Source organism: Pteropus medius, unplaced genomic scaffold (genome assembly GCF_902729225.1).
Source record: "Pteropus medius unplaced genomic scaffold, Ma_sr-lr_union100, whole genome shotgun sequence".
In the NCBI taxonomy this organism is placed as follows: Eukaryota; Metazoa; Chordata; class Mammalia; order Chiroptera; family Pteropodidae; genus Pteropus; species Pteropus medius.
The window spans coordinates 801358-828796 of NW_024356397.1; the positions used below are offsets into that span (position 1 = coordinate 801358).

Here is a 27439-nt window from a genome sequence, read left to right on the forward strand (position 1 = left end):
TAAACTTTTAAAAATAATATCAGTTTTATTAAATATTCGAGAACGGATCCAGAGGTTGGATTTATACAAGAGGGTAACACGAGGGGATTTTTTTTTTAATTTATTTTTTTTCTCCTACTGGCTAAACAAATGTCATTCACTTTTTTTCTTCCTTTTTGTAATTTTCTCTCTCTTTTTTTCCCCCTTTTTAAGATGGGATTGGAACACGGACAGTGCTAAACATAAATATAAATACAGAAATCACAAATACAGCTAAAAATATTCACACAGAAACGGTCACAGTTTGTAATATGCCATAATGACCCCCAGGATTCTTTAAATACAATCCGCCTGGGCTGGGCATTTGCTGGGGCAGAGGGGTCGGGCAGGGACTGCGGGGAGGCCCTGGGGGTTGCTGTGGGGCCACCACGCATCCTCCTTGGGCCTCCCGCCCTCCCCTGCAGCGAGGCCGGGCCCTGAGGCCCCGGAGCGGAGGCCCGGGGCCCGGGAGCCGGCTCTTTGCGCGGGGACGGAAGCGGGGAGCACCAAGGGGGTGGGAGGCCAAGTCCTCATTTGTAGGGAGATCTGTGGAGTCTAAAGCGAGGTTTAGGGACGGAGACCCCAAGGCCTGGGCGGGGGAAAGGGCTTGCAGATAAGCCGAGAACGAGCTAGCGAGGGATCAAGGAGGAGGCGCATGGTGAAAGAGTTTGTGCGGTGAGGGAGGGGATCCAGAGTTGACTTTCAGGTCCATATCTGACTCCCTAATTTTGTCTTAGGGAATCAAAACACATCAATTGTGCCAGTGATAAATACAGAGTGTGTGATTAGGAGGGAGGTGGGGGAGCGAAGGAGGAGAGAGATGGGTGGCAGGGACAGTCCTGGTCACTCTTTCTGCTTCTCCTCTTCTGTCTCTTCCCGCTTTTCCTCTTTTCCGCCCAGGCTGTCGGCCGCGGCCCCTCCACCGCCCCCTGAGAGCGTGGACGTGAGATTAGATTCCTTTTTCCACTTCATCCGGCGATTCTGGAACCAGATTTTGATCTGTCGCTCGGTCAAGCAGAGCGCATTGGCGATCTCGATGCGCCGGCGCCGTGTTAGGTAGCGGTTGAAGTGAAATTCCTTCTCCAGTTCCAGGGTCTGGTACCGCGAGTAGATCTGCCGACCGCGCCTCCGGTCCGCTCCATAGCCGACCCCTAGAGATCCGGGCACAAAACACACTAAAAACAATCAGCAAGGCTTCCTCCGCAGACGATTTAGCCTAGCGAAGTCCTGACCCTCCCAAGTTGGCAAGCAGGTCAGGGCCCCCTTGGGTTCCAGCCTTCTCCCCTGTGCCCGGCCCCACCCCCACTGGGGGTATAACCAGGATCCCAACTTCATTCAGTTTCCACCATAGGTTGGTAAGTGTGCGGCCCAAAGAGTGTGTGTGTGGGAGGGGGGGGCAATCCAGGCAGAAAGCTGTAAGTCTAAAAAGCTGATTTTAAAATCTCAAACACTGGGGGATGAGGGCCCCATTTCAATGACTGCCCCCACCTCCTGGCACCTCTAGCTCCCAGCCCCACTTCTCTGCTCCGTCCTTTCCTTTTTCTCTCAACCTGACTTTTGGGGTTCCCCCATCCTCTACCCCCTCCCCTCATCCCCTGCCCTGTTCCTGCCCCCTCAGCTCGCCTTGGAGCCTTCCAATCCGTCAGGGGCCGAGGGGGCCAGGCTCCTGTGAGCAAGCGGGAGGCTAGCAGAGGGGGCAGAAGAGGGGGCCCTGTCTCGGCGTCGGCGAGGAGACGAGCGTGATTGTTTTTATGGGGCCATAAAAAACTCTCTCCGCCCGTTCTTCTAGGGAAGCCGGTCATAAAGCCAGTTCAGTTTATTTAATTTATATCTTGGAGCTGTAAAACTCACCACTGTGCGAATTCATTCGCTGCATCCAGGGGTAAATCTGGATACTGGCTTTCTGGTCCTGGGGCGCAGTCCTGCCCTGCTCAGAACTAAAATCCTGAGCGATTGAGGTCTGTGTGTTATGTCCTAAGGTGTTTTGTCTGCAGTTTGAGAGCATGTCTTTCTCCTGGTAAAAGGAATTAGATCCATAGTCATACGGCCCCCGGCTGGAACTGAACACGACATTCTCCTGTGGCGAATAAAAGGGAGTCGAGTAGATCCGGTTCTGGGCAACAGCCGCTCCATAGGTCGAGAAATGCCTCACTGGATCATAGGCGGTGGAATTGAGGGCGACGTTGGGGAGGACGTCCTGGCCCCCGGCGAGGTGGCAGGATAAGGAAGGGTTAGTGAAGTAGGAATTCATCCCTTTGCCTTTACCTGGTCGGGCTATGATTTCTTTAATATTTATTTCTGTCTCCAGTTTGTACTCGGAACTAGATGGTTATAGGGACGGCTCCAATCCAGGACAGACAAAATGACAAAGTCAGCTGACCCCCTTCCAGCCAATCGCAAGCCAGATGTCAAGAAGGGGGAAAAAAATCGCTTCTGCTTCTGTTGATTCCCTAGTTGAGACTAAGTGTGTGCTTTGAAAGTAAGACTTGGATTTCTTTAAAATATATATACATAAGGGAACTGATTTCGAGGTGAAGGAAGGGTGAATGTCCGTGAGCAGGGCCTTGGGGCCCAGGAAAGGAGAGCTGCTTTCCCAGGAAATCTCTCAGCTCCAGCTAACTTTGCTGTGCAGTGGCCAGAGCCAGGGCTAGAGAAATCCCTGTATTTTCGATCTGATTTCACCTTTTATATCTGCCCCCTTCTAAAATTACATCCTGGTTTCTCCATGAGAGAAGCTCCTTCCCAGCTCAGGGGGGATCCCCAGAAATCCTACAGGAAATCCTGGTTTGACACTCAGTGAAGTGGGTCCTCCTTGCCAAACCAGTATATTTTTTCCCAGTAATTTTTTTAAAAAACTACAAAGTAGAAATAAATTGCATAAAACATGGTACTCAGAGGAAGGAGAGTGTGGCTGAGAGTCTTAGGTGTAGGGGGAATGTGGGGAGCACACAGGTCTCAAGGGGTAAGGGTGAGACTTCAAGGTAAAGTGGCAGAGCTGAGCAGGGCAAAGGGGCCAGGCATCTGCCTTTTTATCCCCCCTGCTAGCCCCTCTCTGCCTTCTTCTCAGGACCTCATTTTTGGCAGAAACTCTTACAGCATTTTTCCCAAAAAGGGATAATGTATAAAAATACAAAAGAAAGGGGAGAGAAAAAAGTAAAAGGTAAGAGAGAAAAAGGAAGGAAGGAAGGAAGGAAAGGAGGAAGGAAGAAGAAAGAACTCTGGGAGTCTTTCTAGACACATCAACTCCTGTTTATGTTGGTGAGAATTTATGATTTGGAGCCAGCTAGGGACAGTGGGGTAATTCACACAAGATCCAGCCAGGAAGAGAAGGCTGGTGGAGTTCTGATAGACTGTTAGCGTCTTGCAGGCTCAAGCCCTTGTACAGGTCAGAAACTCCCTGCCCCCTCCCCGCCCTCTGCCCTGACAAGGGAGGCGCCCCTGGACCTGAGCTTTGGGGCTTGGAGATTCCAGCAAAGCATTCTTAGGGAGCTCTCACCCAAGGGCCAGTCACACCTGGTAGGGCCCAGCCTCTTAGCAGCGCCTACCCCCATTTCTTTCCACCCTGTGGCTCAGAAAAAGGGAGAGAAGGTTAGGAAAAGGTAGTTGAGTCCGAGGCTTCTGTGGAAGCCGCAGTGGAAGAACTGAAGCAGCGGAAAGTGTGCAGATGGGATTTTTCTCCTGATTAATCCAAAGTTAATTTGATATTGTGGCACAGGCTGAAAATGCTTTGAGTTGACAAAGAAGGGGTGGTGGGGCAAGCGAAGCTCATATTCCTCCCCCTATCATTTTTGGGGGGAGGGGGAGAGGATTGGCTATAACAAGGACCCGGATGTCGCCGGATTTTATGATCTTTTCCTTCTGTGTAACAAAGCGGAGTAATCAATGGGTAGCAATAAAGCCATAAACGGGACTACGCTGGGAAAAAACTCGTTTATTCATCTTCTGTAACATTAAGGTTTCCCTGGAGTGTCGCTAGGGGCGAAAAATAAAGTTTCGAACCCAAAAGCAGACAGTGTGTAGGAGCTGGTGGAGAACACATGTTAGTTAATACATGAACCTCGTTAGGAACTGAAGAGTCTGCCTGCTAGACAATTTGCGTTGGCTTTTAAAAAACAGTCCCAATCCTTCAGAAAAGAGGGAATTTTGTTGGTATTTAGAAAGGTAGGGGAAAGACCCCTATAATTACAAAGGTTACCCCTCTTGGACCATACTTTCTTCTCCCCCAGGTGATGAAGGTGAAAAGGTAGAGGAGTGTTCTTAAATTAAGAAAGAAATTTCGAGATGAGTTGTCTCATTTTGGGGTGACATGGCAGATACACAAACAGACACCAGCATGAATTGCTTTCTACTCTAGAATCCAGCTGTCCTCGAATTCATGGCATGCCTGGACAGAGGTTTCCACCAGCTGGCTGGGGCTCCAGGCCCCCTGGAGGGCAAGAGGGAGAGGGAGAGAAAACTAGGAGTGGGGAGACCCAGGGGGCTGAGCTAAGGAACAAGTCAGTGCACCCCTTGACACAAGTAGCCGTTCGCAGAGTTCCCAGCCTCAATTCTTCCCTAAAGGTAGTGTGTAACACGTAGAATAGGCCGAAGAAAGAGTAACTCCCCGCCTCCATATCAGAGGGAGATTGCTAGAGGGATAAATCATGTCAGTGATATTTCCTTCAAGATATTAAATTGTTGCAATGTACAACAAATTGAATGATGGAAGATAGGGTGTCTTAATGAGGTTTCGCTTTCAATGCGTAGATCTTCTATGTATTTTTAAATCTCTTTTATGGTGGGTGGGAGAAGGAAGGATCTTGGAAGAAGGGACTTCTGGGGATGCACGTGCTGCAGCTTCCTAGCAGATTCCTGGATCTCCTTGAGCCCCTCCTAAACCAAGTCTGGAGGGGAAAAGGGCCCCAAAGTTGGGGAGAGTCTCCACTGGGGCCCTAAGGTGGTGGGCGTGGGGGCAGGCGACCTGAGGAGCAGAATGTAAGTCTCAGCCCCGGAAAGTTAAGTGTTTTATTACGTCCCTAAACAGAAGGCAGAGACTGAAAGGTCTCCCGGATTTATAATGAACAGAAACCAGCTGCTGGGGGAAAAAGGCAGAAATGCTGGAAGGGGGAGAGAAGGGGAAGCAGAAACACAAATAATTTCCCCCAAAATGAATTTCCAACACACTCTGTCCTATCACCTTCCGTTCCCGGGGAAAGAAGCCTTCTTCTTTCAGTAAGATCTTTAATTATGCAGCTGAAATTTGCTGGAAGGATTCGCTCCAAGGGGGGAGAGCAGGTCAGATGAGCCCGATCTTCCCTCCATTGGATTAAATTTTCCTTTTCTCATTTCATATTTATTTTATTTTATTTAGTGAAAGAACGACTGTCTATGGGGAAAAAGTTGGGACTTGGATTTTTCTAAATATATTTATATTTTCTTGTTAAATTTGTCTGAAAACAATTATGGAAACTCATCAACAGAAGCAAGAACAGATGTTTTATTAAAACTGCAGTTGAGCTCTGTAAATATGCACAAATTCTGGGAAGGTGGTGGTGGTGGGGGGAACTTATTCTTTGTTTCCATATAATAAGCCTAGAGAATCAGAGAAAACCCCCCATCAGGCCCGCAGGTCTCCGAGTTGCTCTGCCCCTTCGGCCTCCGGAATTAGGCATTCCGAGGAGGTTTGTCGGCGAGAGCAGATTTTCGCTTTGGGAGCTATAATTAGTGGGTTCAAAAACAGAATTCAAAAAACACAGAACAGGAATAAAGGGGGAAAGTTTCTGCTCGCTGCTCCAGACCACCCCCCCCAATCCAAATCACATGCTTTTCATGAGCGCTAATTACAGGAGAGGAACTTACTGCAGGCTCCCCATGGGCCTAAGTGGGGTACATTCACTGGCCTGGAGTCACCCAAGGCTAAGGGTTGCATTGGAGACTGGGCACTTGAGAGTGTCTCCCAGGGTGAGTCAAGCGCTCCTTCTCCAGACTTATACTGCTCCAGGCCAGGGACTAGGGCCTGTGTACATCTGAAATGGGGAGAACGTGGGTGGGACTGGACTCCAGCCTGAAAGGGGTTCATGGGCAGGTCTCACCTTACTTGCCTTTGCTTTCCATTCTGCTCTAGAAAATAGATTAGTTTCTTGGGGAAGGGTATCTGAAGTGAGAGGGATGAGATCTGGAATTTTTATTTGAGAGCAGTCTTTTCCAGAGGTCCTGATTAGTTTGCGTTCTGCCAGTCTTCTTTCTTTCCCCAGATCTTCCAACTCTACGTGGATGTCTGTGATCCACCTAGCCTCACACACAGATACACAAACTCCATTCCTGGCTGCCGGCGCCACCAACTACAGCTCGGCGCCTCCGGAGGCTGCTCAGGGACGGAGACATTGGAGCTGCAGGACTCAGGGCTCGGCCTGGGCAGTTGGCTGCCTGGAAGCCACTGCAGCTGCCTGACCTACCCTCCCAATTCTCGATTCCCAGAGCGGGAGAGGAGTGGTTGCCCCACCGACCCCTTTTGTGCCACAGGGCGAGGGCTGAAATCCCTCTTGCAGAGAAAGTCGAGTTTCAATAATTGTTCAGCTCACCTCACAATCGCACTGTTTGGTTAAGGCTTTGCTGTTCTAGAGCGACTGCTCAGTTGGCCCGACTGGCTTATGATTAGATTTTTTATTTAAAAATTAAATGAATAAATCCTACTCCAAACGCCTAGTGTTTTTGTGCATGAGCTCCTTTGATCTCCACAGAATCCGGAGCAAAAGGATTGCAAAGAGTCTATCAGTCTGCCAGAGAACCTGAACACGGGGAACTGGGTCTGTTTGGGGACACCAAAGAATAGTTCACCCTAGGAGCCCCTAGTTTCTCACAGATATGGTGAGGGAAGTTGTCTGAGCACGTACCTCCCCATATACACATTGCATTCCTTAAAAGAATACTCCCCCTTTCAAAGTTCAGGCATGGAGACACTTGGGAAAAAAGGAAATCTGACACACCCAACCCGGAAATGGATTCCACTTGGGGGTGCTGATATTCTGGGGACAGGGCCCAGGCTGGCCAGCTGAAGAAGCTGGGGGTCCGCAGGGAGGAGGGAAGGAGGAAGAGGCCAGATGGGGCATGTCAAGCATCTGAGAACTGCCCCAAACACCTCAGAGGCCTGGGCTGGTGACTCCTCTTTTGAGCTAAGAGGTTTAGAGTCTGCCCAAGCTGCTTTTGTTTTATTTGCCATTAAACAGAGAAGAAAGGTACACAGAGGGGTTTGCTAACTCACATCGTATTTCCCTTCCTCCTCCTCTCTTTCCAGATTTCTGCCTAACCTTTCTTTATTACCACTCCACTTACTGCTGCTACCATCAGCAGACACCAACTCCCACATCAGCATTTGTTTGACTTCTCAATTCACTTCTCTGGCTGAAGGTTTTAAAAGTAAAACAAGTCCCAAGCGTCTCTGTCCCATTACACTCAGCCCTGAGCCCCAGTTGGTTCCCTCTAGAAGGAATTATTTCTGGGTTTTGGGGCCCTGCCCCCAAGCCTTCCACTTCTATCCCAAGCAGCTGATTATCAGCTGAAGAGGGGGCACGCAGAGAGCCTTCGAACACAGTATCTCAATCCCATTGGGAATGGGACTCAGACTCCAGTGACATTTCAGGGAGGCAAAGCAAAGTGGTCCTGCTTTGTCCAAGAGGAAAAATGAAAAGCAAGACTATTCTGAATATTTTTGGCCCCCAGAATGAGGCTAAAGGATCCCCCTGGCTTCTCTAATACCCCTCCACACTGAGCAAGCACTGCTTATACCCATTTTGGAGGTTTACGAGAATTGTAAAATTCAAGAACGTGGCATTTATGACGTCACCGTGAGTTGTCATGAGGAAATTGTAAATGTCATAAAAGTTATATACAGCAGGAGTTTTGTGTGTGGGTGCCCTGCCTCCCTTTATTTGTTTTTCCTTTTCCCCTTCTTCTTTCACTGGTCTAAGTTCTCCCACTTGAAAATAAAATGTTATTATGTTCTGGAACAATAAGCCAACAATGAAACATAGTCCTCATTTCCCTATAAATAATTTTATCCTTTATTGTTTGCAGATCTGAAAGAACTATTTAATCTGCACTGGCAAAAAGAGGGAGAGAGATGGGGAGGGGGAAATTAATTTCAGAAACGAGAATATTACTTACTTCGATGATACTCTTTTAGATTTGATAGCCAGGAGCAAAATTAGAGGCGAACAGCGGCCTCTCCGACTCTACACCTGGTGGGATTGGAGATTTATAGGATCTTTAGCGAAGGGGCAATTTAATTTTGTAGGATTTGCTTAAATTCACTGCTATTTTGGGGGGCTGAGAAGGGAGGGTGAGGAAAGAACGACATGCTTTATCTGGCTTTATGAATCCGCCAACATTACTCTGATTTAAAACCTAACAACCTGTGTCTCAGGGAAAACTCCTGCAGAAAGGAGTGAGGGCATGGGGGAGTGGAATGAGGGGGGCTCGACTTTTTCAGTGACTGTGGCCCCTTAAAACAAGCAGTTGCCAGGGGGTAAGGAAGAAAAGCTGAGGCAAAGGGAGGACTTGAAGTCCCTCCACCACCAGGACACCAGAGGTTTATGATGTCCCCATAATTCCCCCAACCCTATAAACAGCTGCTGATTTTAGGACAATTTCTGCTTCCTCCTCTCAGAAAGGGAGAGTGAGGGAGGAGGTAATGGCGGGAGCGGGTGCCGGAAAGGGGAGGGAGTTCGGATAACGCTGCACTTTGTTCTCCTGGGTGAGTTTGCTGGTTTGGCGGGTTTCTGACACAGGGTGGCAGCAGACAAAACAAGTAAACAACTCCTCACAGACACAATAAACAGGGCGGCTGCAGCACCATGACAGAGGCCGTGGGCCAAAGGAGGGACATGATTTGGGGGTAATGTCACCCCAGCATCCCAGAGTGCGCGAGGCCGCTCTTGGTGCCAGCGGAGATAAGGTGGAAGAAAGCTACAAGACTCCGCACCCGCAGCATGTCTGGACCTGATCACCTAGGGAGTGGAGGAAAACCCCGCCAGCGTCTCTCCTGTCCTTACTTTCTTTTATGGGTTTTCTCACTATTTATCATTTATATTCCCCCAACCCTACTCTGTCTTTCCATGGCCCCAGAAGGAAGAAAGGCTAGGAAAGGAGGCTGGTTAATTTCCAGCCATGGCTCACACTCAGCACTCCAGGCCCACAGGAAGCTAGACCCAGTTTCTCTTCTGGCACTAACCGGTCAGCCTTCTCCCCAACTCAGGTAGCAGACAGAATTCAAACAAAGTCTCATCATCTGGGTATTTGGTGAACTTAGCCTCTAATCTGCCCCACAGAAGACGTAGGCAAATCTTGGGCCCAGTAAACTGATAAGGTGAGCAGGGCCGAGAGACAGATGTTCACCGCACCCCTACCTATTCTGGCACCTTCTCAACTGGCCTCTCCATGTACCCTAGGGGCAGCCATTCCAGACCACTGCTCAGAGGCCACCTTATTAACCACTTCAATCCCCTTCACTGTCCCAGCAAGTCTTCAAGCACCAGGGCCCAGCCGACTGCTGGCAGCCCTACCTTACCCACGAGTTTCCCACAGAACTCACTTTCAACACAACTGGGCTTCCCCTGGTAAAACAGTCTCTGAGCTGGGGAAGTTTGGGGGAAGGTGTGGAGAGAAAGCAGAAGGGATCAGTATTTCCCCAGCCCAGATGCTTGGATAGCAAAGGCAATAAGGTAGAAAAGCCTTTGTAACATCCACTGGTTACTGGAACCCGCATACTCCGATTTCAGCACGGAGACATTTCCAGCAGAGCGTGCACAGAGGGACTTCTTGGTGCACCCAGTACCCCCTTGAGCCCATGCGCATATAGTGAGGGTTAACGAAATTTCACATGCACATAAAACAGTGTTTGAGCAAATAAAGGCATGGTAATACATGATTAACCATGGAAATTCGAGTCTATATATATTCATGCAAAAATCTGAGTCTGTACATTCGAGCCTGTATATAATAAGTGTATAAAGCTACCCAGCCTGGTTTTGGAACACAACAGCAAACCTAACAAAGCCGCATTCTGAAAACAAGGTTGCATTCTTCCTGTGGATCACAACTATCAGACAAGGGAGAGAAAGGGTTTGCTCTGCCCATTTCTCCTTTGCTAGGAACTGGCGCATGAAATACAGCCCATGGCAGGGCTGACAAAGCCTGTAAGGGGCAGGCCCAAGGTGCCCAAAGAGTGGGCTCAGAGGGGAATGCTGGGAGCATCGGGTTCCAGGGCGTGTTGCCAGGCACTGACCCACAGATTCAGTGCCTCTGCCCAACCTTAGCCCTGGGTGTGCAGAGTCCTTGAGCCAGATTCTATTCTCAGCAGCCTTGGCTATTATTAGATAATCACAGCAGTGCTCCTCTGCACTAAGAACCGTGTCTACAGGGAATTTGACCTGCAAGGAGGCTGAGGGTCGCCACTGGTGGCCCCCCTTGTGCTTCTGGTTGAGTGCCAGAGAGGGAGAAAAAGAAGGGAAAGAAAATCGAAAGTAAGGAGGGAAGTAGGGGGCTGGCTTAGGGGACCAGGTTTATACCCTGGACATATTACGAAACTGGAAAAAAAGGGCCAGTCACTGCTGCTATACTTTCTCTGCATCCTTCTGTCTCATGAGTCTAGGGGTGAAGGGCGTGGGGGTCTGCAGGATCCTAGCCAGGAAGAGACAGAAAATCAATTGATAAAAATATTATATAAGTATGTGTCAGGATGGTGTTGTTAACCCGTCAGCCGCGAACCCTAACACCCTGAAATCCCGCCAACAACGCACTGGGTTAGATCTCTGTATGCCAAGAGAAATAGCTCAGCCTTGCCCAGGCCCACCCCTCCGAAGGGAGGGGGCCCTTTAATATCCCAGGTGAATCCCCACTGGCCTGAGTGGCCTTCTCCAGAAACTGTTTCCCTGAGGGCAAAGGAGATTTGTGCCACCCCAGACAGTGCGGCCACCTGCGGGGAGGAGGGCAAACGGCGGGGGTCAGACAAAACACAGGCGAAAGAGAAATAGAGGCCTCACCGGTCGGCGGTTCCCACATTACTCCAGGAGAAAGGCTCCCATTTTCAGGCCTCCGGGTTCCCTCCACTGGCCCACTGTCCAACCCTTGCCCTTTCCAGGTCCCACAGACTCGAGGTCTCGGTGGCCGCGGCCTGGCTCCCGGCCCGGCAGTCCCTGGGCCACGCTGGAGCGGCGGGAGAGCGCGCGGCAGCCTGAGGAGGCGGCGGGCTGGGCCCATTTGGGGAGAGCCAAGCGCTTTTCTCGATCGTAAACAGGGAACGCGAAATTAGCCCCTCGGCAGACGCCTCTACCGACACACAAGTCCTATGGTGGGGGGAGGGGGGGAAGGGGGGAGAAATGCCATTTCTTCCCCCAGGAGAATACCTCAGAGGCCTTTATGTCGGCTGCGAAAGGGGAATTTTGGGGGGGCAAGAGAGAAAGGGAAGGGGATTGTGGGGGGAGGGGAGTGAAGATTCACCGTCAACTCGAGCCCAAGCGGCTTGATTTGAATGCAATCGAACTATATTTTTAAGAATTAATAAAAACAGGTTCTTTCCCCCCACCCTCAGGCTACGGGTCAGGGTTTATACAGGAAATCGAGGAGCGATCCCCTCCCCCACTAGGGCTTGGTGGAGAAGCCCTGTCGCGCTTCTGGGAGAGGATGCGGGGGGCGGTGGGGAGGGGTGATCCTGGCTCGGACGGAAGGAGACTCTAGCTCCCAAACTCTCGCCCCTCTCCAGGAATATGCGCCCCCCTCCCCCAGCTCTGGGGTGTGTCTGCCTGGGTGTGTAAACGTTTGCGTGTGCGTCGTCCTTTATAAGCAGCTCACACATATAGGGGCCGCCTCGGACCCAAGCCAGGGAGCAGGGCGCGGTCATATATCAAACTGCAACACATTCAGGGCCACATACATTTGGAAGAAATTAAGCCACTGTGTTATGAAACCATATGTGTCGGGTTAAAACTATACAACACGCCATTAGCACCAATTATTAGGAAGATCCCGAGCGCCCAGGACCCTCCCTGCCGCCCAGTTCTGACATCCCTACCCCCTGAGCCAGCCGCGCCTTGAGTACTCACTGCCTCCACTCACCCAGGAGGCCCCGCCAGCGAGGCCTGGGCCTGTCCCCACCCAGCCTGGTGCGGGAGGTCTTCCCCAATTCCACCTCCGCCCCAGGCAGGGCAGGTCTTAGCCCAGAGCAGCCAGGCCGAGGTGGGTGAAGCAGCTCAGTGGGTACCCTGGGTGGGGTGGGGTGGCCGCACTTGGGGGTAGGGGACGCCCCTCCGGGAGAGAGAAGGCAGATTGGCCCCTTTTCTCCGAGAACAAGATGGCTTTTGAGTACCGCGTCCCCCACCCCCACCCATCCACGCAGTGCAGGGCACCTCCCATCTTTCCACCCGCTCTAGTGGGGGCGGGAGTAGGGGGTGGGCAGATGCTTTCCCCTCCGCTGACGCGCACCAGCCACCAGCCTCCCCACTAATTGCCAATTAACAGGCCCCGCCGCCCTCGGAGCCGCGCTCTCTTCCTGCTCCGCGGCCCGGCCTGCACTGCGCATGTGTGAGCTCTATCGGTCGCGCTCTCAGGGAGGGAGGGGGCTGCGGAGCAGGGAAGGGGGCGCTGGAAAGTTTGTTTGGGGGTTGGGGAGCCGACTTTGCTCAGGGGGCAATGTACAGGTTCTCTCTCCTGCCCTGGAGTTTGAGCTTCCGGGCTCCTTCTATCACGCTTCCATTAGCCAAGAGGCCGCAAATCTGTATAACAGGTAAGGACAAGGTGGGCATCAGGCATGGTCCGCGCATTAGACTCTGGCCTGATCCCCACAGGCGCAGTCCTCTTGCCCCCTCGACCCTCAGCTTCGGCGCGCAGTAACATCAGAACAACACACTTCCCCACTACCATATTCTAGTTTAACCCAATTTCTCCCCCCCTCCACTTTTCCTCCCTATAATTGCCCACGCGCCCACCCTTTCTCCATCCCCCTCTCCTCTCTAACCAAGACCAGCCGCTGCTGTCCTTATCTTGAAACCGCCACCCAGCTACGGACCATTAGTTACATATTTGAACCAATAAGGAAACACTTACCGGGTGCTGCTGTCACTCTCCCTCTCCCTCTCTCTCTCTGCCTCTCTCTCTCCCACTCTCTCTCTTTCTCGTCTTCCCTCATTCTGTGCCGCTGCGGAGCCTGTCTCAGCTCCATACACACGTATATACTTTATGTAAATTTAAAAATAAAAAAAGAATAGTCCCAGTAATCAAAAAGCCAAATAAAATTAAAGAGAGTTGCAAGAAGCGGGCAGGAGGCAGAATCTGGGAGAGGGAAGGGGGAGGCATCTGCAGCTCCAAATCTCAACTGCTCCCGCATTCCTCCTGCCCCTTGGGGGGCTAGAGGGTTGGGAAGGGAGAGAGAGTTGCCCTCAACTCCTGCCTCTCCCCTCCCCCTTCCCAGGTGCCCCCAGCTTCCAGGAACTCCACCTGGGAGGAAAAAAAATTAAATGGGGAGAGAAAATAATTATTAATCAGATTAATTTTAAAAAATACTAGTAATGAAGGGAGCGCCCAGCGCAGGTTTCCCTGGCAATGGTTAGGCTCTTACAGAGAGGACTGTTCTGCGGAGCGCTCCGAACGGACAAACCACAATAAAAAGTTCACGTTCATGGATGGAATCCACATGACTTCTTGTGGCCAATCCAACTTGTGAGTCGATCGTAAACTTTTATTACTCAGCTGTAAATTTTCTGCAAACAACCGGGAATGCGATGCATTTGTGTAGCGTGTGCAAATGGGCGCCGCGGTCGCCATGTTTACCCAATTCTCTCGGAGAGGGAGCATCCCCCGACCCCCACCGCACCCCCACCCACCGCCCACTCCCCATGGGCCCGGCTGCACCAGGCTAGCGCAGAAAGGGCAAAAGGGGACGCGAGAGGAGAGAAGGAAGGATTCTGGTACTGAGTAGGCTGCCTTCCTTTGCCATGCCGAATTTAAAATATTTTCTTAATAAATGGGGTATTAAGGTTGGTTCTGGGGGACTGAATCTTTGCAAAGGTTTCTGGCATTGGGACAGTGAAGGCTGACGGGGTGAAGGGACCAAGAAGAGATGCGCTCCTTACGCCTACCTTTTTTTTTATTTCTCTGGGAAAAGAACAACATTCTTCCCAATGGGGTGTTCCGCCGGCAGCCCCCCACTCCACCCCAGACAGGAACGGGAGGGGCAAGCCGCTGGAAGCCTCATAACCAAGCCTGACCTGGCCGTGGTCTACAGAGCGGAAAAGGTTTAGGCTGGCCCTGGGCAGTCATGCGGAGGCAGCAGGAGGGGTGAGAATTGGGGACAGCCTACAGAACTCCCAAAGCACCCCTCATTCTCAGGTTCCTTTTTCAGAGAAAATTACATCCCTTCCCCCCAGACCATCCCTAGTGTCGGGTCTCCTCAATTCCAAGGTTCAGATGGAAGCTGACTCCTAATCTTTTTAGGATTAAAAATAAAAGTAAGGCCCAAGATCTTGGTTCTCACTTCTTTTTCCTTTGGGTACAAGGCAGTTTGAAGCCTTTTCTTTCTTGTCAGGTGGCCCACACCTGCCTTTTTCAGAAAAATTCTGGTGTCCAGGCAGCTGGGACACACCTTTGAGGCCATGAAAAAAAAAGACCTTATCCCTCTCTAAATTGCACCTTCCAAGCTAAATTCTGAGCACCTGAGGTAACTAACCCCCACCCTTCTTCAGACGCCGAATTTTGGTGATGTGTCCAGTGTGGGGAAGCCCAGAATAAATTCTCCCAAAGAGACGATTTGCCAACCAGTCACAGCCCAGCCACTCTTCCCATTAGCTGGAGATTTGAAGAGCCAAAGCTCTCCCTTAGGTTTGGCTGGGAGCTGGCATGGTGACTTCCACAGCTGGGTGCCCCACCCCAACCAACAAGGGTCCCTCATCCCCTCCTCAAACTTCCTCCATAGTAAGCGCAGCAGTTCCCTCAGCCGGATGGGGGACCTCGGTTCTTTTACAAACCCACTCATAAATTTTATAACAGGTAGTTAAAAATTACGACAAGGAAGCGCTGGCCCAGCTTTTCACAATGGGCCGCAGGGAGAATGGGACAGCGCTGCAGGCAGCTCACCGGAAATTTTACTTCTAGTCTGTGGCACAACCTGTCCTGAGTTCGCCCTAATTGGGGCAGGGTAACGTTCTCCAGCCGGCTCCCAGCCACTGGGGTATTGCATTTGGAGAAGATGAGGCTGGGGAGGCCAATCCACTCTCCCATCTTAGGGTCCACCAAGAAGCCCCTTAGGACACTCACAACCTCCTTCAGCCTCCAGATCCCCTGCAGGCCCGCACCTCCCCTGGCTTCTGCAATGAAGTGAGGAGAGAGAAAATGCCGAGAATTAAAAAATATATATCTAAAGAAACGAATTTGCCCCCTAATTTAATAGCTACATTATCCCGTCTCTACAGTTGAGATTGGAATAATAAATTCAAGGCGAAATGAGGGAGATGCTTCAACTCAGCATTTTGAAAGATACTATTTTTCACAAATCACAAATAGCTTTCGGAAGCCACTTTGATTGGCTAATAAAAAGTAAAGAATGGGAGAGAGTCCTATCTGCTGCAGCAAAATGGTCCCCATTCCAGTAATGGGACGGCAGGAACATTTGGGAGGACGCGTTTCTAAAGACAGCGCATCCTGCTCGTAATTAAATTCCCCCATAAAACGGATTTTACCTCCTTTTCTCTCCAAACGAGAAAACGGAGGCGGTGGGCAGAAGGGGTGAAAGAGCGGGTACTGCATGAGGGGGTGGCTGGAGCTCTCTCGGTCTGGCCCATCCGATGCTTCGTATCTCAAGCGATGCCCGGCGCCAGACGCACCCCGCCCTCCGACGCCGGCGGGCTTGGGGCCACGGGCATCGCTGAGCAGAGCAGGGCCAGGGATGAATGGGACATTTGGTGTGGGAAAAATTCGGCGAGGGTCTTTGGAACCACTTAGTGAAGGTTTTAACCCACTCGGCTACTAGGCCAGCGATTTTTATTAATAGAAATCACAATTACACATTTTAAAAATGAAACGGCCCCTCTGCCAGCCCTCGGAGGGGCCGCCTCTGGGAAGGCCTGAGGTCCGAGCAAAATGCTCTCTTTTCGGGCCTCACAGCCGGGTAGCCTGTATCTCCCGCAGCAAACGGGGTTACCTGGCTGGCACTTCGGCCCTCGATAGGGACCCCAGATTCCGAAAGATTTTCTCCAGAGCTGCTCAAAGCTGTTCTCAGCTGCCCCCAGCCTGTGCTTCCCATCTGCAGCCTCTTGGGCTACAGCAGTCCCCTATCCACGATGCCTGACCCAATCCTGTTTTCAGAACCACTTTGCGTCGGAGCCAGGGACCCAGATTGGGGGGGGGCGGCGGAGAGTGTCGGCCTGGGGCCTAAGTCTGGGAAATGATTGGGGGCGGGGAGAGAGAGAGAGAGAGAGAGAGAGAGAGAGAGAGAGAGAGAGAGAGATCTGGCCTCAAAAATATTTCAGTCTTTGGGGATCTGGTTTTTAAGACCAGAAGATCCCATCCCCTCCCCTTTCCCCTACTCCTTTCTGAGTCAGATGACTTGCATCTCTGGAATTTGGTATTATTTGACCAGAATTTTACTGGCATAAACAGATTTCTCCATCTAAAACCCTCCAGGGAGGAGTGAGAGACCCCTTTGCCCCCTGAGTCCCTTAGCCTTTGACCCTTTATTTTGGGGAATAAGGAGTCCAATGAGGACTCTCCTTACCCTGCTGTGGCTGGGGTGAGGGGACTGTCCACTCAGCAGGCCCGTTCCCCCTCCCAGGCCAATGGCCCCCACTATGTGGGCAGGGCAGGTTGCCCAATTGCCAAGGTAAAGCTGCAGGCTTAAAATAGCCAGACAGAGGAGTAGATGCTGGTGGGCTGAGTGACAGTGATGGCTCTGTGCTGGCTGAATTTGAATTTCAGAATGTGGACCCAGTCTTTATGGGGTACCAGCTCACTCACTTTCTCCTTCTCTCCTTTTCCCAGGCTTAAGCTTCTTCACCGCCACCAACCCCTTAGGCATTGTCCACCCAAGTCTTCCAGGCTGTCTTGAGCCTCATATTCTTCCCACCTAGTTCACTGTTCTAGTGCTGGGTGCTGGGTACCCAAGATTGGCCCTGAGGGCCATGGGGAGATCAGAAAGAATCCCATTGCCTTATCCTCAGCCTCAACCCCTGGAAGAAAAAGGCCTAGCTGTGGGAGGAGTATGGGGGCAGATTCTTTGTCTGGGCCCAGCTCAGGGCTGGGGAGGACGATGGTGGATATGTGGGGAGATACTTTCTCCCCACTGGGATCCTGGCATCCAGAAACTCACTTTACTTGGAGCCAAGTTTCTCCAAAGAGCATACTGCTCTTCTTCCTCTTCCTCCTCACCTCCCTCTTTCACCTGCCCTCCCAGCCCAGCCTGATCTTTCAACTCCACACTGAGTTTTCCCCACCTCAAAGTAAGATCAGTAGAGGAGACCTTTTCCAGAGTGTTGGGAGAGAAGGATAAGGGAGGTAGAGAGAGGGTAGAGAATGTTAAGGGGGGGTGGCACTGGAGAAAAAACAAGTCATTCCAGCTTCATTTATTTTTTCTCCTTTTTTTTTTTTATTATGACTCACGTATACAATACAAAGTACTTGGACCAGAAACAGGGCTGCCGGGACACAAAATCTACATTCATAGCTGGACATAAAGACAAATGACCAAAATTATCATTATAGATATATTTTAACGTTTTTTTTTTCTTTCGAGCACATTGCATAAACAGAATTCAAGACAGAGTTAACTATACATTCAGTGCAATTTAGTTCTACTCTACTGGGGTTAGAAGCACAATAAAAGCGCACAGGACCGGCGAGCTAGGCAGTCTCAGTTGTTGGGTTTTTCTTAGTGAAATAAGCAGCAACAAACGACAACAAAACCGCATTACGAATACTCAAAGCAGGATTCCTTTCTATAGGTAGTGATAAAATACGCTGGAGGTTTCTTTCTTTTTTTTTTTTAATTTTAAAATTTTTCTCTTTTTTTCTCCCATATTAGGATTTTTTAAAATTTCTCTTTTTTATTTTTCAAGATTATTGCAGGTTCCCTTTAGGTAGTATGTTAAAATTTTATTATTAATATTATTATTTTAATGATTATGGTGATTTCTGAGCGCTAACACTAATGCAGCTCAGAGAAAGCTGGGCCCAACAACAGAAATCAGACAGCGAAGGGGAAGAAGGCATGGGCCCAAGTGACCATGGGATGACTAGGTAGGACTTCAGAGGTGATTGCAGGCTCCTATTTACCCCCTGGAAGGTGGGTTGCGGCAGAGACCCACATCTTCAGATTTCCATCAGGTTCCTAGAGAAAAGTCAAGGGGTCTTTCTAAGCAGGGAGCCCCAGAGAGGGAGAGGAGATATTTCTTGCTATCATTTTTTTATTTCTTTAAACAATTCCCCTTTCTCTCCCTTCCTTCCTCCCTTCCTTCCTTCTTTCTTTCCTTCCTTCCTTCCTTCACTTTTTCTTTCCTATCCTTTGAAAAGAAGTAAATCTAATACTAATCATAGCATAAAAACAAAACCATGAGTCTTTTTCCACATTTTGAGGGGCTTCCCTCTAAAATAAATACCAGAGAAGCAGGGAGGTGGGAATGTGACAAGAAGGGGCAGAGAGAGGGGGCAAAGAGGCCAGGTCTCAGACCTTAAAATCCAGGCAGAACTCCGAAGGGTGGGGGTAGGGATAAGTGTGTGTGTCAGGGCAACGACTGAGACAGAGACTCCGAACTTTTCGCTGTGTCTCGGTCTCCCCCCTCTAGCCCCCGAACAAATAAAGATCGGGGGAAGTCCAAAGGTAATAAAACCAGAGCTGCAAGTATCTGACAGGTAGTTAGAGTTGTGAGTGTCATTCTATTCTCTATAAAAGCAAATGACAGTCGTAAACTTCTCAATTTATCCGCTACCATAAAACGAAACTTCAAGGGAGTTGCTAAAGGGGTGGGGGGAATCTCTCTTTTTTGCTTAGTCCTTGTTTTCTTCCTTTTCCTCCTCTTCTTTCTCCTCTTCCTCGTTTCCTTCTTCCTCCACCTTCTCCTCATCTCGGGCTCCAGGCAGTTTATCCTTGTTGTTCTCCTTTTTCCACTTCATCCTTCGGTTCTGGAACCAGATCTTCACTTGTCTCTCAGTCAGTCCCAGGGCGTGAGAGACTTCAATTCGGCGCTTTCGTGTCAAATAAGGATTAAAGAGAAACTCCTTTTCTAGTTCCAAGGTCTGATACCGGCTGTAAGTTTGCCTTCCACTGCGCCGCCCCGGAGCTAGACAGAACAGAACCCCAGTCTCGTTATGTTTGGGTGGGGGCTCAGCTTTCCTCTGCCACTCTTCTTCCCCTAAAGTCCCCCCTCAAATCTCCCCAGTTCTCCTCCCTTCTGCAGAAAAGGCGAGAGCAGAAAGCAGGCAAGGGCAGGAAAGTTTGTGAGCTTGTTTTGCTTTGGCTTCACCTTGGGAGGTGGGGTGGGGGTGGGGGCAGGGACTGGGGTCTGTCTGAAAACCAGGGGATGGCAGAGGCCAGGGGAGCACTGCAGAGTCCCCCCCCCGGGGCCTGCAGTCCCAGGAAACTGACCCTTGCAGCTTTGTTTACAAGTGCAGAGTGGCATTTGGTGAGCAGGGCTGAAGACAGTCTGTTTCCAAAAGACAGGAAAAGATCTCAGGGTTAAAGAAGAGGGGCTTTGCTCACTGCCCCTCCTCGAATCTCTCTGCCTAATGCTTTGCCAGGAAGAAAAATAATTGATCTCCTGGAATGTATCACTGCTTGGCCTGATTGCTAACTGGAGACCAGCAAATAAATCACGGGCCATCCCCGCTGGAACTTGTCGCTTCTCGCTTCCCCTTTTACTTCGAAATTGGGCCACGAGGGGCCACCCTTTGAGGGGCTCATGACCTGAGCCACTCTGAGGGTCTCCAGGAGACCCCACAAGCCTTTGATTGGGGACAGCTTGGCTGGGGTCCCTAGGACCTCAAAGCCCTCTAATCTGCATGGCCTCTTTTCCAGCACTCTTTTTTCCTCCTCTCTGACTCCCTCTCTTCTCTCCAACTGAGGAAGGTACAGCAAAGTTGGGGTAGTAGCCTTAAGACGAGTTCTCTGAGACGAGGCACTGGGTGCCCCCAGAGAGCCAGAGTACCTGTTCTTGGGGTCTCACCACCCTCTGACCTAGCTAGGGAAGGGAAACAGGGTCTCCCTTCACCCCAAGACAGCCTGGCCACTGTCCTGGATTGAGGCTCTGTGCCTGTGGAGACACTGGTTTGCTCCAAAGGCTGATAAGCTCAGGGTCTTCAGCCCCCTTGCCAGCCACCTCCACAACTTTGACTTTAGAGATGGCAACAGAGAGAGACAGAGAGACAGACAGACAGAGGTGGAGAAAACGATTTTTAACCCTCTGCACCCAGACACCACCTTTCCCCCCACCTTCACCCCAGTCCCCAAAATATCCAAGGCGAGCCCCCGCCCCACCCCCAGCTGAACCTCCCAATCTCAAGGAACCCACTCAGGCATGGAGGTGGGGCTGGGGAGACCCCAAAGCCAGGAGAGAAAGCCAGGGCAGACAAAAAGGAGGCAAGGGAGGGGGGGAAGACCCCGGAGCGCGGGAGACCAAGGGGGAAAGAGAAAAGACTTCTCACCGTGGGGTCTCATCCATGGAAACATGAGGCTGGGAGACGAGTTTTGATTTAAGTGGCCTTGTCCTTCGCTACTGTTAGTGTTGGCGGAGGATTTACAGTCGGGATATTGCACCACGCTCGCCTCTTGCTGAGCCCCATAAAGGGACTGTCTAGGGAGCGCCTCGTAGCCATAGAATTTGGAGGCGTCTCCGTGGCAGCTCAGCGAGCACGGGTTCTGCTGGTAGCCCGAGTTGGAGATGCCCGAGGTGCCGTGGTGGAAGAAGTCTTGGACGTGGTGCGAGGCATGCTGGAAGCCGGGCGCCGAGCCGCCCGGCCCATACACCAGCGCATGGCTCCTGCCCACGCTCTGGGGGAACCGGCAGTCGTAATAGGCCGGTTCCAGGGACTCGCCGCCTTTGTATTTGGAGAACAGGGGGTTGACGAAGTAGGAGCTCATGCTGGGCACATGAAAACCCGCCGCCCCCTCCCCTCTGGCTCGCGACTCCCCCCGCCCGGTACCCCCGAAACTCCCCTCCCCCCGGGAGCGAACCCCCGGCCGGCTGGCTCCCCGGGGCTGGGCCGGGCTGGGCGGGTGGGGGGGCGCCGGGTGCCGGCCGGCCGGCTCACGCAGCTCCCGGGTTGGGCGGGCGGGCGGGCGGCGGCGGCGACAGCGGGCGCGGCGGCGGCGGCGGCGGCGGCTCTCTTCACTGTCGGTAGGTAGAGCTCGCGCTCCCTCACTTAGCTCTTTCCTTTAACAGCCGTTCAGTATGAATTCCCCTCAGACTCCCCTCTATGGTGGCGGCGGCCACACATGATTCATGTTCAATTGAACCACTATCACGAAGAATATCAAAAGAGAGAGAGAGGAGAGAAAGAGAGGAGAGAGAGTAGAGAGAGAGTGGAGAGAGAGAGAGACAGAGAGAGAGAGGGAGAGAGGGAGAGGAGAGAAGAGGAGAGAGGAGAGAGAGAGAGAGAGAGAGAGAGAGAGAAGGTGAGAGAGAGAGACGGTGGGGCCGAGGGGTTCAGGGCCGGGGGGACTGGAGGAAGGAGGGAAGGAAGGGGAGGAGTCATGCGTGGCATATGCATGCGTGGGGGGGCGGTGAGCCAGCCCCAGCTAATGGCTGGGTCCAGTTTCTCCAAGGTGCGCATTCAGATCTGAAGGTGCCTCTCCCCTACTTCTCTTTTCCTTCCTCTCAGAGAGATACCTGGGCCAGCAGGTCAACTCAGGTTACCTCAACAGGTATAAGACCCCCCAAGGGGGTTGAATGCCAGCAAGGGAGAGGAGGTCCCCTGACCCAAAAGATGGGATCCCAGGGAATCCTTAAGTCTGAGGACTTTGAGGAGGAACAAGCACATCATATCCCCAAATACTTCAGGCATCAGCAGTCTCCATGCCTGTTGCCCTTCCCAGGGTGAAAAGCTGCCCTGTCTTCCTTAGGTCCTTAAAGCCCTCTTGCCTGCCTGCTGTGGGCAGTGAAGAGGGCCAGAGGTGGGTGGCATTGCATACACCCAGTCTACACTGCCCCTTCAGACACCAGTTCGTGCCTGAGGCACAAAGCCCAGGCAATGGCCAGGAGCTTGGCTGGAGACTCTGAGAGCAGAGCTGCTTGTGGAGACAGAGAAGGAGAGAGCAGCTGGTGGGTCCCTGGCTTCTGGCTAGGCTGATTCAAGATGTTTCTTCTTAGGAGAATACTTATATCTGGGTTGGAGGAGACTGGAGCACGGTTCTTACTGTCTCCACACACCCTAACCCCATAGGAAATGCCAGCTAGCCCTGGAGGGCCCCCCTGGCTTTACTGTGCCCCCACTTCCCCAGGCAGGCTGCCCAGGCCAGGATGTGGATGGGAACTGTCAACAGACACTGTTTGAATATTTACCCACACTTTCTCTGGGGGGGTTCTACCCATCTCCAAGACTAGGTAAATTCAAATTAATTCTAACAGATTAAAAAAAAACCAAAACCTTACTCCATCAACCTTTCTCTGGCCATATGTGTGTACAGTTATGTGGGCCGAACACAGACAGAGAGAAAAGAGAGAAAGTGAGAGAGCTGTGGATATGTGTGCTGTGTGCATATGAATTAAAAAGAGGAATAAATGATTTTTCCAGTCTCCCCCCTATGCAGGGCAACACTGAGGCACAGTCAGGATACACACATACTGTATGTGTTAGCCTTCCACTCTGAAAAACATCAAATGCATGCTCACTAAACTACCATGCATGCCTGGAAACACCCCTGTCAGCTCACAGATACTATGCTCACATGTGCACACCCAGGCACAAGGAAAATAATACCTGACAAACACACATGCATCTTTAGCTCTTTGCATCATGAAAAAAAAAAATTGGTAACAATTTTCCTTCCACATCCTGGGGTTTCAGGGTTGGACAAGGAAGGAGGCAGTTAGAAAACCAGATCTTTTTCTCCCCTATCCAGAGCCCAGCTCTAGGGCTGGAGGAAGGAATGGCATGGGAGGATGGTGCCAATAGAATGAGCCCCCCCACTCCATCCCTCTGTTATCTAAATTATTGCTGGGGAAAAGGCCACCCTCAGCTAAATTCTCAAAGGAGATTCACTGGTGCCCCAGCAAGAGATGTTTCTTCAGTCTCCTGAATTTGGAGAAACCCGCCCCCATCAGAGTTAGAAATTGCTCAGACTCTGCAAAACCCAGAACATGGGCCCTGGAGCGGGACGGGGGAGAGGGGAGGTGCAGAAGAGGGCTCTGCCAGGGATACAGGTCCCCTTAGGGTTCAGGATAATGCGGGACAAGACAGGGGTCTCCACCACTACCAGAGAACATGCTTCAGCCTGCTCTTCAAGTACTGAGCTAAAGGAGATGGACTCTGGGCTCCCAGCATCTGGATCACTGGGGACTGTCATAAATACTTTCCCTGGAAAAAGGAGGCTCCGCAGGCTAGATCCGCTCTGGGGCCTACGCCTTATCTTTAGAGGGTGGGGGGATATCTCGACAGTTTATGGTCCAGCGAAAACCCTGCCACACAGCTATTCTTCCTGGCCTTTGTGTCTTGGAATGCGACTGTCCTGAGTGTGTCGCCACCACCTTCGGCTCAGAGAGCCCACCAGTACGAAATTCCTGGCTGGACTTGGTTTTTCCTTTTAGGGGTCCCTTGCCTATCTTTCTTTCATTTGATTTTTTTTTTCTTTTACACATATCTGGTTGGTTTCTCTCCAGGAGCCTGGAAATAAGGAAATCACAAGCAGCCATCCTCGCCGCGGCGTCTCTGTCCCTCTCCCTAAGGCCTGCACCGCCCTCTTAGGTACCACGGATTTATGTTCGTTTGTCCGGGTCATTCTGCCTTTTTGTGTTAATTACGCGCTGCCTGCTTCGTGCTTATCACCTCCGCAAAGCGATTCTTTTCGACGCCCGCCCTCTTGAGCCTCCCGAGCCTGCTGCCAGCGCGAGGGCCCATCTCCCGCCACCACTCACGATTTATTTACACCTCGCAGGTGAGAGGATTGATTTGCTCAGAGCCAGTGGGGCCAGGCTGGGCCGGGGCGCGGGGCCTTCTCGCCGTTCCTCCTCAGTGCTGGGCCTTAAATGTCAGTGCGGCCAGGCGGGTCTGGGGCACCAATGCAGCCTCTAACATTGAGCAACAGCGCCACCTCGCGTCCACTTGCTCTAATGCAGTCCAGCCGGGAAAAAAAGCCAACAGACACAGCAAGCAAGTCCCAGGCTTAGCCCTAAGATGGGAAGTGGGAGGGAGTTTCTAAATGGGTACGAGAAAGAGGGGAGGAGGGTCCCTGGAAGAGATTTTTCCCGGGACCTCTGTTCTCTTGTTTTGTAAGTTCTCGAAATAAACCTTGTCAAAGGTTTCACACTATTTTCTCTTTTTGTCGCCCTCTCTTCCGGCATTAAGAGACACTGTACGAGAGAACTGCCGCGATCTTCCCCCCTATTCAGGTGCATTTCTGGGCTGGGAACACCTCCGCACATTCAGATGCACTTCCCGAAGCTCCCGCGACCACCTGCCCACGGCGCGCACCCTAAAATCCTCGATCCTCTTACCCTGCTGCTGCTTCCGAACAGCCTATTCCGCCGCCGCCCGCAGGACTTTGGGGTGGGACTCTGACTTCTCCCGGTTGTTGGTCCCCTGGTTTGTAGCCCATCCCTCTCTCACGAGCGCTCTCTCCACCTCTCCCTCCCAGCCAGTGAGGTCCTGTTTTCCGTGGGCCATAGACAAAACATTCCTATAATCCGATTTCAAAGGAAAGAGTGTCCACCTTATTTAAACCATAAAACAATTAAGCCCAGACGTCTAGCCAGCTCCGCGCTGCTGTTTTGTTCGGCCCCATTCAGAATCCAGAGCAGGGAGACAAACAGCGCCATAAAAGTGGCATTTCGGGGCTGCGGAAATGTACCTATCCGCTGCCTTCCCAAGTGGAGCAACCTTTAGGGTTTTGTGATTCTGACAAAGGAGCTGAGGAGAGGTGGGAGGAAGATTAGGGCAGGAGGGCGTTTGCTAGCTCCTCTTTCCCCTCAGCTTTCGTTTCTTTCCCCAGATGTGTGTTGTGTTGTTCTGGTTTTAATTCACGAGTTATAATAAATAAAAATAGAATCCAATCCTGACCTGCAGGCTGGAGCCTGAGCTGGTACTGAACAGTGGGCCGGCGGGGTGGGCCTGCTCTGGATCCCACGCTTCTCTCAGGACCCTTGAGCCCTGAGGCCCTCCTTCCCGCCCGTATTTAGGCCGGGTCTGGCGGGCTGCAGGAAGCAGGCCGCGCTGACGGACCAGGGGAGGCGACAGGGCCTTGGAGCAGGGGCTGGATGGAAAAGTCCGGAAAGGCCGCTGAGCTGGGCTTGGAGAGAAGCCTGAGTCCCTTCGGTCAGAACAGAGGAAGATGAGTGCCTTGTCTTCCACCCGGTGTGGAACTGAGGCCAGGGTCGCAGAACAGCAAAACGGCCAAGAGGAGGAGTAAGGCAGCGAGAAAAGAGAGAAACTACATGTAGGCAAAGCACCTTTCAAAAGGACCAAGAAAACAACGGCTTCTGGAACTGGGGAGGAGGTCTCTTAAGCTGAAAAGATGAGAGGGTGCTTTAGCAACTAGGAAAACCACACTGTTGTTTGTAACTTTTGATTGCCCCTCTCAAAATATTATCGAAACAAAATATTCACCCCTTCCCACCTTTCTACAACCCCCAAATTGGAGTGTTTAGTGGAAGAAGGGTATAGGAGGGGCTGGTTCCTACAAGTGCCTCACCAATCCTTTAAGGTGATACGATGGAGGGGGGGAGTTGCACATGGCCTGGGGTCCCCAATTATTTTTTTTAATGGTGGTATTCCCCAAGTATTCAGAGCAACACCCTGCACCCTCTCCAGAATGGGCAGCCTGAGATATTAAAGGGCTATATTTCAGGCAGTCTTGAGTTTAATAGTTTCCAGATTGGGGGATTTCCGAGAAAGGGGGCGCCCGGGCAGAGGCATACCCAGCAGCTTGTGTCTGCTTCTGATTAGCAGATGAAAACTGCTGGTTCTGGGGAAGGTGCTCTGGGGTGCAGTGCAGCTGATCAGCCCCATCAGGCTGTTACACACACATCCCTACACCCTTGTGCCTGGGGTCCCACAACCACCAGAGAACGCCCCCCTTCTGGCTAATCTGTGACCAGCTTCCTTGGGCCCTGGCCACACCATCCCCCAGAAATCTGCAGCTGCACAGCATAACCCCATTACCCCCAGACCAACATTCAAACTAAACATCAAAGAGACAGAGATTGAGAAGAAGAACTAGGGGACGGAGAGAGAGAGAAGCTGCGAATGTGTTGAGGAGTAAAAACTATATCTAATTCTGATTGTATTGGCTTTGCCATCTTCCTTCTTTCCTTTTCTTCCTTTTCAACTTTCTCTCTCTGCCTCGGTGTCTCTGTCTATGCATCTTCCTCCTTTTACTCTGAACGCAGTCCCCAGAGCCTGCTCTGCTCCCCGAGGCCTGCTAGTCTTCCTCCTCCTCACTGCACACCCACCCTACCTACCCCACTCAGCCATCCCTCGAAGCACCGATGCAGCCAGGCAAGAATCCAGCTCGGGCCCTCACCCAGCACCCAACTTTCATCTTCACCTATCTCTTCCCTTCAATCTCATGTACTCATAAATTATTACAATTAATTACAGCCAGGGAAAACCATTCATGCTGTGCACCACCCCCTCGCACTCTATTAAGCTACCAAGAAACTCACAGGCAGCCAGCGGAGCAGGCACAAGCTATACCCAGGCCACTGCAGCCTCTACCCCACCCCTGGATCCCTCGCCCCCATCCCACCCTGCCTGGAGAGAAGCCACAGGCACTTGCCCTTCTGAGGTCGAGGGAGCCCCTTCCTGGCTCCAGCCTCCCCCAAAGGATCTGAGCACTTGCCTCCTCCACGACAGCAGCCTGGGAGCCACAGGGAGGAGAAATAACGAGAACTGGATGCAGTTGGGTTTCTGGTTTTTTAAGTGACTTCGATATATTAACACAGAGCTGTTCTACCATAACAAACAGAAGCACGTTACAGGACGGACGCTGGGGATGAGAGAAAACACTGCTATGTACACGCCTGAGGCGCCGGCCTGCGCCGCCGGACCCAGCCTGCGACACTGTCCCGGCCCTCGCCCCTCAGCCCCTGGGCTGAGAATCGTTATTGTGTATGTGTGTGTCTCTTTTTTGTACAAAATCTGCACGCAGAGCACCCCAGGCCTGGGGAGAGATGGCCCGGACCAAATACGACACAGGAAAAAAAAAATAGAAATATAGCGATTCAAGTACTGGCTTCTCTGAAGAAAGGAGAAAAAA

At 51.6% G+C, this 27439-nt stretch overlaps 3 protein-coding genes and 1 long non-coding RNA gene across 10 annotated transcripts in view; 1 reads left to right on the forward strand and 3 right to left on the reverse strand.

Moving 5' to 3' along the window:
• Nucleotides 1-13618, reverse strand: HOXC6 (homeobox C6). 3 transcript variants are annotated; one of them, XM_039862249.1, is made up of 3 exons: nt 13096-13618; nt 1870-2215; nt 1-1169 (listed from the first exon to the last, which is right to left on the reverse strand). In XM_039862249.1, the coding sequence occupies exons 2-3, from the start codon at nt 2021-2023 to the stop codon at nt 862-864; spliced, it is 462 nt and encodes a 153-aa protein (XP_039718183.1). In that variant the 5' UTR covers nt 2024-2215; nt 13096-13618; the 3' UTR covers nt 1-861. The 3 variants fall into 3 exon arrangements, with proteins under 3 accessions (XP_039718183.1, XP_039718181.1, XP_039718182.1); XM_039862247.1 differs by lacking the exon at nt 13096-13618 and having other exon boundaries at nt 1-1193; nt 1870-4127; XM_039862248.1 differs by lacking the exon at nt 13096-13618 and having other exon boundaries at nt 41-1169; nt 1870-2381.
• The window catches only part of HOXC4 (homeobox C4), a 60172-nt gene that overhangs the window by 24499 nt on the left and 8234 nt on the right, over nt 1-27439 (reverse strand). The window lies entirely within an intron of this gene.
• LOC120602224 (uncharacterized) lies at nt 11365-27439 on the forward strand. 4 transcript variants are annotated; one of them, XR_005652661.1, is made up of 3 exons: nt 11365-12775; nt 23847-24121; nt 24532-27439. It is a non-coding gene; the product is annotated as an uncharacterized LOC120602224 (long non-coding RNA). The 4 variants fall into 4 exon arrangements; XR_005652659.1 differs by lacking the exon at nt 11365-12775 and adding an exon at nt 13578-13707; XR_005652660.1 differs by lacking the exon at nt 11365-12775 and adding an exon at nt 21299-21365.
• HOXC8 (homeobox C8) lies at nt 17600-21258 on the reverse strand. Its single transcript, XM_039862250.1, has 2 exons — nt 20674-21258; nt 17600-19313 (listed from the first exon to the last, which is right to left on the reverse strand). The coding sequence occupies exons 1-2, from the start codon at nt 21107-21109 to the stop codon at nt 19021-19023; spliced, it is 729 nt and encodes a 242-aa protein (XP_039718184.1). The 5' UTR covers nt 21110-21258; the 3' UTR covers nt 17600-19020.